Source organism: Cydia pomonella, chromosome 28, assembly GCF_033807575.1.
Source record: "Cydia pomonella isolate Wapato2018A chromosome 28, ilCydPomo1, whole genome shotgun sequence".
NCBI lineage: Eukaryota > Metazoa > Arthropoda > Insecta > Lepidoptera > Tortricidae > Cydia > Cydia pomonella.
Genome location: NC_084730.1, coordinates 2,790,964 through 2,803,175, shown reverse-complemented (window position 1 = coordinate 2,803,175; position 12,212 = coordinate 2,790,964). Strand labels below are relative to the sequence as shown.

The 12,212-nt window shown below is 34.3% G+C and overlaps 1 protein-coding gene across 1 annotated transcript in view; it reads right to left on the bottom strand.

Moving 5' to 3' along the window:
• The window catches only part of LOC133532867 (acetyl-CoA carboxylase), a 134,978-nt gene that overhangs the window by 103,581 nt on the left and 19,185 nt on the right, over positions 1 to 12,212 (bottom strand). Inside the window, 1 exon segment of the mRNA XM_061871725.1 lies at positions 3,722 to 3,839. Within this exon segment, the coding sequence (XP_061727709.1) occupies positions 3,722 to 3,839 (118 nt within the window).

Genomic DNA, 12,212 nt, shown 5'->3' with positions numbered 1-12,212 from the left:
CGTATGCTTGCTTGCCACCGTCGTGGTATAAGATAAGCTTTGCAATAGACAAATATGAAACAAAGAGGTGGCCTATCACATATACTTTTTAAAACATTATTTCCTTAGACAATGATTGGCCGGAAAACATTTACTTTCTTTTAAATTTACTTATTAAAAAATCTAAAATTTGTATGAAATGAAAATGTTGTATACTCGTAAAATATGCGTAAATCGTCCTTAGCCCTCGCCGACGTTTTCAAAGTTTAAATCCATTTTTTAATAAGTATATTTAAAAAGTAAGTAAATAATTTCGAGCCAAATATTGTCTATGGAAATATAGTTTTTAACAAATATATGCGATAGGCCAGCTTTTTGTTTCATATTTGTCTATTGCAAAACTTATCTAGTGACCTACGTACATAGACAACACCCAAGACTCAGGAACAAATATCCGTGATCATCACACGAATAAATTAACCAGGATTTGAACCCGGGACCATCAGCTTCATAGGCAGGGTCACTACCCAATAGGGCAGACCGGTCGTCAAATAAACAAAAGGAAATTTGGCTTTCCATCAGAGAAAGTTGCCTATGCTTTATGTGCAATAAGGACCATTCTATTAGAATTTCTGTTGGAATTTCAGATATAAAGGTCCTTATTGAACTTGAAGCATAAGGACACTTCTCTGTTGGAGAGCCACAAATATACCATTAACCCTTTTCCAGGCATTGGTAGTACGATTTATTGGAAGGGATGATAGTCATGTGACGAGAAAGGTAATTTTAAATAGGGACCGTACGCGTTGGAGGGTCTGCCATCTTGTGGCCTGAATCGGAACAATAAACATGTACATTTACACGTCACGTGTTTTGTTGTGCATAGTAGGTTCTGCCATCTTGTGGCCTACATCGGAACAATAAACATCACATTTACGCCTCGCGCCAAAAATCTGACTGCGCCTGTGCTGCCTCCTACAGTTTATGCACGCTCCCTATAGAGGTGTAATGTCACAGAAAATCTTGTAACCACGCAAATTTACTGCCATCTTTCGACACATGATTGACATTTTTAGAACGCCATTTGATTTTGATCCTTATTATTTCACTGATATGTGTTATATTTGCTAAAAAATAGCAAAAAGTGGCGCCATCTTACCGGGCAGAACCTAACGATTATGGCGCCATATCTCGAAACGATGTCGTCATCCTTTGACCTTTGATCTATTAGATGGCGCCACTTTTTGATATTTAACAAATTTGACAGGCTGACAGTTCAAAAATGACAATGGAATGTCAGTCTTACTCATCGAAAATAGAACACATATTTGAAGTGCTTCATGTGGGAAATATATATCCCTTAGCCTGGTAAAGGGTTAAAGAATAATGATCAAATTCAAATGGTGTTCTAAAAGTTTTAACCGCGTCGCGTGTCGAAAGATGCCAGTAAATTTGCTGTGGCTACAAAGTTTTTTTTGACAATCCACCTCTATTTCCAATTCGCTTTGGTATTACGAATGAATGTGGAGAGAGATAAAGGGAAAGGAAAACCCAGGAAAAGATGGATGGAAAATCTCCGCTTCTCATTGTCCGACAAAATCGAAACTCATCCATGAATTGCCCTTTCCCGGCCTCTGTAATAATGTACTAGTCTTTTTAGGCAACTATATAGCTGCGTAATAGGTTTTTAGGGTTCCGTAGCCAAATGGCAAAAAACGGAACCCTTATAGATTCGTCATGTCCGTCTGTCTGTCCGATTCTGTCACAGCCACTTTTTTCCGAAACTATAAGAGCTGTACTGTTCAAACTTGGTAAGTAGATGTATTCTATGAACCGCATTAGGATGTTTACACAAAAATATAAAAAAAACAATAAATTTTGGGGGTTCCCCATACTTAGAACTGAAACTCAAAAAATCTTTTTTCATCAAACCCATACGTGTGGGGTATCTATGGATAGGTCTTCAAAAATGATATTGAGGTTTCTAATATCATTTTTTTCTAAAATGAATAGTTTGCGCGAGAGACACTTCCAAAGTGGTAAAATGTGTGTCCCCCCCCCCCGTAACTTCTAAAATAACAGAATGAAAAATCTAAAAAAAATATATGATATACATTGCCATGTAAACTTCCACCGAAAATTGGTTTGAACGAGATCTAGTAAGTAGTTTTTTTTTAATACGTCATGAAATTAAAAAAAAAAAAAAATTTCATCATACCCATACGTGTGGGGTATCTATGGATAGGTCTTCAAAAATGATATTAATGTTTCTAATATCATTTTTTTCTAAACTGAATAGTTTGCGCGAGAGAACCTTCCAAAGTGAAAAAAAGTGTGTCCCCCCCCCTGTAACTTCTAAAATAACAGAATGAAAAATCTAAAAAAAATATATGGTATACATTACCATGCAAACTTCCACCGAAAATTGTTTTGAACGAGATCTAGTGAGTAGTTTTTTTTTTAATACGTCATAAAATTTAAAAAAAAATTTTTTCATCAAACATATACGTGTAAGGTATGTATGGATAGGTCTTCAAAAATGATAGTTAGGTTCCTAATATCATTTTTTTATAAACTGAATAGTTTGCGCGAGAGACACTTCCAAAGTGGTAAAATGTGTGTCCAAAGTGGTAAAATGTTGAACAAGATCTAGTAAGAAGATTTTTTTTAATACGTCTTAAATTGTACGGAACCCTTCATGCGCGAGTCCGACTCGCACTTGGCCGCTTTTTTTTTTATATTACGTCGGTGGGAAACAAGCATACGGCCCGCCTGATGGTAAGCAGTCTTCGTAGCCTATGTACGCCTGTAACTCCAGAGGAGTTACATGCGCGTTGTCGACCCTAACCCGCTCGATCGAGCGCTCGGGCGAGGAAAACGCGCGCGCCGCCTATGTATATTATTATAATTCTCTTTTTCTTTTAAGTTTCTGTGTATTAATTGACATTGACTATGTGACATTGAATAGTGGTAGATTCAAATAATATATACATTTTATTATTTTTGTAGGTATTGATCTTGTAATTTATTTATTTTAACTTGTAATAAAACCATTTGACATTTGCAAATTATTTCTTGACATTAAATTTATTTCGATTTTGAGTTGGCCATAAATATAGGCAGAGTATAAATACCTAAACTTAATAGAACAAAGTCATAAAGTGGAGACTGCCTTGCGATAACATTTTTTTTGACGGAACGCACTAAGTAAATAATATTGTTATAAAGTCTTTCTCCAGGAACCTTTAGCTGCGGACGTGCCCTGGGATAGACGGTGTGGGTAGAACATATTTCTTATAATTATAACACATACCTTATTAATAGCCTGGGTGCCCTGGAACCGCTTGACAAACTCCTCCGGAGTGGCGACGGTGAAGTATTTCTCCAGGAACCTATAGCTGCGGACGTGCCCTGGGATAGATGGTGTGGGTAGAACATATTTCTTATAACACATACCTTATTAATAGCCCGGGTGCCATGGAACCTCTTGACAAACTCCTCCGGAGTGGCGACGGTGAAGTCTTTCTCCAGGAACCTATAGCTGCGGACGTGCCCTGGGATAGACGGTGTAGATAGAACATATTTCTTATAACACATACTTTATTAATAGCCCGGGTGCCCTGGAACCGCTTGACAAACTCCTCCGGAGTGGCGACGGTGAAGTCTTTCTCCAGGAACCTATAGCTGCGGACGTGCCCTGGGATAGACGGTGTGGGTAGAACATATTTCTTATAACACATACCTTATTAATAGCCCGGGTGCCCTGGAACCGCTTGACAAACTCCTCCGGAGTGGCGACAGTGAAGTCCTTCTCCTGGAACCTCTGGCTGTGGATCACCGTGCCCTGGGACATAGACGGCCTGTGGGTAGAACATATTTATGTTAGAATGGACTTCAAAACTCTATGGGGTGACTGCAACTCCACATAAATATTAAGTCATAGGGACCATCATTCATTGCAAGACCATAGTTCGGTTATTCTAGCATTAGGAAGAAGGTAAGCGTTCTTGACGTGTCTTTTTACTAAAAAAAAAATTTGAAAAATAAGTTGCTGCAAATATGTAACAATTGTAAATCATATACGTTTATTTACATTATTTTGAAAGAAAGAAAGAAAATACATTTATTTATAACAAAACAAACACGAATGACAAAAACATGTTAACGACACAATGTAATGTGGTCTTTTCTTGTATTTTGTTAGTTACGAAACAGCCAAGCCAAATATTTTGACTAAGGTGTAGTTTGTGAAGTTAGGGCTTGTAGAGTTAGAACCTTGGCGCTACCAGAGATCTGATAACTTTTTGACAGTGCGAAACCTTTTAGTTACGTCTTGGCAACATTTTACATGAAAATGTTTTTGGTGGGATCTATTGTACAAAATACCATTTAATTCACACACCGCTGACAAAGGAGACGAAAACTAAATTCTCGTCCACTAAATTTCTCTAAGATTTCTTAAAAGAAACTTCCAAAAACGAAAAATGTTTGGTTTTATTATACTTCTAAATATCATCATCATAAGGCCTTGTACATCTTCACAGGTGATTTAAGCAGCATCTATGATCTAGGAACAGTGTCGCTTGTATAGACGGTGGAATTTTATCGATGATCAAAATAAATTTTTCTAATTCAGTCATCGATGGTGATCACATTTTTGTAGCACTAACACGATGTCAATAATAATATGAAATGATATACATAATTAACTTTTATAATATGTAAATTATTTGTAAAACTGACAATAATGTAATAGTTGAATATGAGGTAAAAATAAATGGTTATTTTATTTGATTTTATAACACAATTCTAAGTTATTTTTTATCATACCCAATTTTTAAGTTAAATTAAATTCTAATAGAAATTTACTGTCACCTTACCAATGGTTTAGTCTAAAGAGTATAAAAGCCTCTTTTCAAAGTAACAGCCATAAAAAAACTAAAGCCTTATGAGCAATAAGCTGTCAATTTGTCATTGTTACAATTTGTCATAATTATAATTTGCCATTGTTACAATTTGTCATTGTCAAAATTTGCCATTGTTAAAATTTGTCATTGTTATAATTTGTCATAATTATAATTTGCCATTGTTACAATTTGTCATTGTCAAAATTTGTCATTGTTACAATTTGTCATTGTCAAAATTTGTCATTGTTATAATTTGTCATAATTATAATTTGCCATTGTTACAATTTGTCATTGTTATAATTTGTCATTGTTATAATTTGTTATTGTTACAATTTGTCATTGTCAAAATTTGTCATTGTTTTAATTTGTCATTGTTATAATTTGTCATAATTATTATTTGCCATTGTTACAATTTGTCATTGTCAAAATTTGTCATTGTTATAATTTGTCATTGTTATAATTTGTCATTGTTACAATTTGTCATTCTCAAAATTTGTCATTGTTACAATTTGGCATTGTTACAATTTGTCATTGTTACATTTCCCCAAACCCCCAACTGGCACTTTATATACAGTCAAGGTATTAAATATTGACAGGACAACATGCCAAAAATAAAAGGTTAAAGGTTAGCTGGAAGAGATCCCTTAAGGGGATAAGTTCGCCTTTGTACACATTCACTGTATTCTTTCTATGTTATGTACTTGTTTTGTGCAATAAAGTGTTTACTACTACTAAAAATATGTATACCCAACCTTGTTAATGCCCATACATTAAAATAGTGTGTACATATTTTTGGCACTTTGTCTGTGTCAATATTTAATACCTTGACTATACACCTTCCCTTCAATAAAAATAGGGTGTCCATACAGTCCATGTATTCAGTGGTTAATAATTTTAACAATACCATTAACTATAATTCATTAGACGAACTAAATTGCAAGAGATCTCACATATTTAATTCTATTTAGGTTGGTAATTCTTATTTTTCAACTCCTGATCACCAATTAAATTTTATCATTTATAACCCGATTCTTCAATGGCACAATCACCAACATTTATAAATAAATATATAAATAAATATTACAGGACATTAGCTATTACACAAATTGACGAAGTCCCACAGTAAGCTCAATAAGGCTTGTGTTGAGGGTACTAAAACTAAAATATATATAATATGTAAATATTTATGGATAAATTGAAAACACCCATGACTCACGAACAAAAATCTGTGTGTTCATCACACAAATAAATGTCCTTATCAGGATTTGAACCCGGGGCTTCGCACTACCCTAGGCCAGACCGGTTGTCAAATTTATGACAAGTAAAATATACTTACCTGCTAAAACATAACTTAAAATAGCTAAAACAGTAATTAAACTTTCCATAAACATTTCTTTTCGCACTTTGGACTTTGTTTTCTTGGTTTCATGACTTCTGAAAGGCACGGATGCGAAGCACCAACTAATATATTTTATTTTTAATTCATTACTTGCGAGACATCATTTTTATGTAGATAGATCTATTGTTTAGATATTAAGGATTGCAATAAGTCCAAAATTATGCCGTGTGGTAGGTTTTTATTTAAATTTCGCCAAGTGGATGAAAACAAAACTACTAACTCTATTTCAAAATATTTTATATTAAATTAATTTTTAACGAGCAAAAATGTCTGCGAACAATGCTATTAAGCTTAGAATAAATTTAAAAGTGGAAAAATTGTCTTGGGTGAGACTTGAATCCAGAGGCCGTGAGTTCAAGTCTCACCCAAGACAGAAATTTTTCCTCTTTTGAATTTTATATTAATTTAATTGTAGTTGACTGCAGAAAGCTGATTTCCTTATTTATTTTGTATACCTATACTCATGTTAACATACTAAAACACTAATATATGATAATCCTAGGATTATTATATGTAGATTAATAAAATATGTAGATTAATAAAATATGTAGAATAAAAATCATGTATAATATCTATCTTATTATTACGTGTTAAAAAATGCGAAATCCGCGAGTGAAATTAAGTGAAATCTCCGTGGCATACTTATTATAACCGCTGCCCTTTCCGTTTTAAAAAAAACTGGGAATATTATAACTAAATTTAAGAGCAAGTAACCTGTAATAATTCGAGGAATCTCTGCTAAACATAATTAAAATACGAAATATAAAACTTCTTATATTAAAATTTCTAACCTGTACGGGCTTTCCGAGTACAATCCATTCATTGAACGATACATTTTTCACAATAAACACAATAATTCCAACACTAATAAACTAAATCGCGCGGTTTAAAATAGTATATAAATGTTTTAAAAGGTAAATATTCAACATTTCGACGCCGCAAGATTTAGATTTGTTTTTACTGTTTGACGTTTAGTTCGCCAATTGTACTTCCTGACGGATCGTACGATCGTGTGCTCCCGCTCACTCCTATTGATTAACTAACGTTAGAGAGAGACGATAGATAACTGAATCAGAGTTGCCGTTAGCAAAAGATTGCATTAATTTCATAATTTGCTTTAGCACATGTTTACACTAGAGAAGTGAAAAGGTCATATCGATAAAGCTGATGTAAACAGCAAGAAGATAATATACCATTTGTGATTATTAAAGCCAATTAAATCCATCATATATGTTCTCGTGTATTAGGAATTTAGAGCCAGCAAATATGTGATTGATTTCGTTTGATCTTATAACTAACTTGACGTGACCATTCAAAAGGTACATGCTTGCACTTGTCTTGGAAAATACAGAGATGCCATGCGATTATGCGATTTGCGCTATATTGCGGTATTTGATCGAACGATTGAATTAGCCGGCAATTATGCTCGCATGCCATTTTATTGTATCATTTGTAAGAAGCCTTAAGAATTTTCAGAATCATATTGTGTCACAACTCCTTGAAAATTATCTGCCTGCTGTTGTATATTATCTCTATTAATATTTGACTGTTTGATAAAAGTATAGTCTGTCAAGACATTTCCGTCAATAGAATAAAGCGGCAAATTTAAAAAAAGTAGGCGCGGAGGGTTATGTTCCCATGGAAAATTTGTAATTTGCGCGTTTTTCTACTGACGAACTTGTTTGACTGGCTATATTTTCTAACAGGCATAGAGAAAAAAACGGGCCAAGTGCGAGTCGCACTCGCGCACCGAGGGTTCCATACAAACACTACAAACCTGTAGGTGTATATTATTATATGGTGTAACTAAAAATTTACGGTTTTCGCAATTTTCCCTTTATCTGTACTCTAAGACGGAAAGTACCCTGTAGGTTTTGATTCCCTTGCAAGTGTCGAAAATTTGCGGAAATTTGCGGCATAAACGGCTGTATCTTATGATTGCGTTGGCTTAGAAGTATTATTTTTTCACAGCTTCAAGGGACAGTAGATATGAGTATTTGATATAAATTCCAGCTTGATACCTCCACGCGTCCCTACGCGTTCATGAGAACAAGGGTCTTGAGCTTGACAGACAGACAGACGGACGGACGGACAACAAAGCGATCCTATAAGGGTTCCGTTTTTTCGTATCGAGTTACGGAACCCTAAAAAACACAAGTTTTGCTATAGGCAACGTTAAATTGTAAGATATAATATACATACAATACAGTATCTAAGCCCCACTCATTTGAATACTTGACCCTATGACGTCATTAATTGCGTAGGAGGTAGGTGTCGTGCGATGAAATTAATTGCAAGTAAATTCCTTCGTAATAATTTGTAGATCGGATGTAGTCCGAGGTACTTCATTGAGGAAATCGAATTTTAACCTTATTAAGGATATTAGGTCGAAATTAGAGCCGGCAAGCAGCCAGTTGTGTTATAGACCGAGCAAGAATAAAGGTCTCCGTTTCAGCTTGGACAACAATTCAAGTTTAATGATTATGCATATGCGAAAGTTGAATCAGTGACTCGCATCAAAGCATCAAAATGATGTTGTTATGATGGTGATTAGTAGGTAGTACGTACAGCAGAACCCTTTTAATATTTTTTTATGCACGTCCGATGTCTGCAACTTGTTTTTCATAAAAAAAAACACGGATAATACGCTTTTCTGCTTAAGAATTTTTTGGCGTGGCCTCCAGAAACTTCTTAAGCGGTTTTTACAGGACAATAATTTATCTATTTAATAGTTCGAGAACAGGGTTTAATATAAAAAAAAAACAGGCCTCGTATACATAATATTAGCGAATCGAATTGACCTTGCTTTGCATATTAGGTGGAACGTCATCATTACATAAGGATAAGTTAGGGCGATTCATTTATTACGTAAGACGATTTTTGCCGGTTTTTGATCCCCTCTCACAACCCTATGTAAGAAAAAATAAGAATAGACCTATGCCTGTATTATGTAAAGATCTAAAGGAAGACATTAATACGCGTTTGGTTTGTTTTTATTTTTATTTTTCAAAAAAACCTTTTTTAACGTTTATTTGTACATGCATACGTTTATTTGTACTTGTAATACTTACGTATTACGTATATTTTTTGATTAGGTATTACACTCCTTGGCACACGCGCGTTTAATCTTTGTGATCTTACATAAGAACTGTAAATACTCCCTCCCACCCCGTGGTAAGAAAAATTAGACATGGTAGACCCCCCCCCCCCCCAACCCTCTATATCTTTAGTAATAAATTAATGGCGCCTCAGAGGTAATAAGGATAAATTTAGGGCTTGTACATAAATCACGCGAGGTTTTTTCGGCTACTACATAGATAAGTAATAAACGATAAACAATGTATTTATCTATATGTATGTTATGTATACCATTGCCTAGTACGCATGGAACAAGCTTTGCTTAATTTGGGGCTAAGTCGATCTGTGTAAGATTCTCCCTAAATATTTACTTATTAAATAACCTTATTCTCTTGAAAATAAGTATTGTCAAAATAAGATCTACAGAGTATTGCTTTCGTATTACTGCTTATTAATTTATGACATGCATGCAGGTAATGTAAATAAAACAAGTTTATTTCAAAAGCTACCTACACCATAAGTTTAATGCTTAGTAAGAGTAAAAGAGAAAGATTCCCGAAATTTACGAATTTAGGTTTTAGCGGTAGGCCCCCAGGTGTGCGTGGGCATGACCGGGCCTGTGTGAGCGTGAACAAGCGGGCCTGGGTCACCATTAGTACTAGAATATAATAGAATTGCAGTTTCGTCACTAGGTCGCTTTGCAAGAAAATTTATTACTTCATTAGTTAACGTTTACGACTGTTTTTAATGAATATAACTGTAATAATACAGACAAACGTTAAATATAGCCGTCACTTAGGACAGTATACGTCAAGCGGAAAAAATATATAAATACCTTTGAGTTTTGGGCAGGTAGTGGATAGACTACCTTTATTTTAATTCATGAAAAAAATCACGAAGAGTTTTAAGGCGCATGTGAGTTACAATTAGCAATTGAAGTGCAGGCGTTCAAATAGGAACAAATACTACAAATCGACAAGCAGAAATTCTAGACAAATACTACACTGGTGAATAACTATGCGTGATTTTTGATACGACCTCCAGATAGACGCAGCAACAACGCAGGATAGAGAAAACTGGAAAAGACAGACAAGGAGAGCTGACCCCAGATGATGGGAAAAAAGCTTAGAAGAAGAGTTTTTTTGATACGACCGCATTAAGGTCAGTTTATATCTACAGACATTGAGCGTGCCAGACAGACCAAAGGGTAGTTATATTAGGCTTCTATGAACACTCTTTCATAGGTTCTATTAAAAACAAACCGACTTTTTATATTGTTTTTTTATACAATAAATGAGTAAGCAATGTACCACTACTTTGTTTTAACTCAAAACATCGTATTTAATGACGCGACGTCTCAACTGCCTATGATGTACGACATAGATAGGTACATTGCCTCTAGAAAAAATTACAAAAATTAATTATGCTCTGGTAGTTGAGACGAGACTAAATTTAAAAAAAAACATTTTAGAATCGTTTTAGCATTAAAACCTACGTCTAGTTTACGTTTGCGGTTATGTATATCAAAAATACACACATAAAAATTATTCATTAGATTAGTTATTACGTATACTTTATTTTATATGTTTATTCCAAGATTTAAGCTTGTTTAAACTATACAGAAATCGCAGCGTGACTGTTACTAATTTATTAGATAAGGTCATTGTATCCTTATTCCTAACGCAGTACACTTCTAAATAAATACAAAACAGTATGCAACTGTGCGTCGGGGTTCGGGATGTATATTTATAAAAAATTATCACTATGACAGTTCATTTTATGTTTAATGATGTAACTGTCACCTAAAATATTTGTAAACATTTACTGGAAGTTACACACAAGTTAGGGATGTGCGACTATACGTACAGATTTGTAAGTCAGATCTGTATGGCAGCTGTCAATGTATGGCGGGAATCAGGCACAGGGCTATAACCGCGAAAATCCAAGTTCGTCAATTGCAGGCATTTTTCTCTGTCACTCTAATTACGTGTTAGTGAGAGTAAAAGAGAAAATCCCCGCAATTTACGAATTTCGGTTTTCGCAGTAGGCCCCCTGATGTGCCCTCGAACATATCTCTGGCAAACACATCCGTGTCATCCGTACTAGAATGTGCTCCTGGCATTGCTTTTCTATACAAAATCAGTTCCAGAACCAGGAATACCCAGGATTTACCGCACAAATTTAGTCCCGGGATCTTTCACTAACTCGTACCTCGTACCTAATAACCACTATAATTATTAAGGATACTGGATACTGGAGTATGCTATGGTGGTTATTATTTTTAAGCAGTGAAATTAAATAGAATTACTAACTAACTAACGCATAAACTTTATTAACTTTGAATAAAAAGAAATGTAGAGATTGGAACAATCAACAACACTTATTTTATTTCTAATAGAAGTTTGTAACAGCAGTTATTAAAGTTAATTGAATATATAAAATGAAATTTAATTCAAAAATAATGACCTTAACGACTATTTACCCATCAACGATATCTTCATCGACATCCTGATCAGACCTGTACATGATAAAATTTCATAAAAGGAAAAATATTTACTCTCCAATTGACATCTGTGTTTACAAATCTTGCTTATTGGTTGTTTAAACAACAGTTAAACATGCGATATACCTATATGACATAATATGATATTCAATTATTAATGCTTTAATACTGTCATATGGTTCGTGTTTTTAGCATTAGAAAGAAGGTATGCGATTTTGACATGTCTTTTAATTAAAAAACACTAGGAAAATAAGTCTCAACAAAAATCTAACAGTTATAAATCATATATGATCATTTGACATTATTTTTGCTTTGATAAGTAATAGTTGCTGATTTTTATGAAACG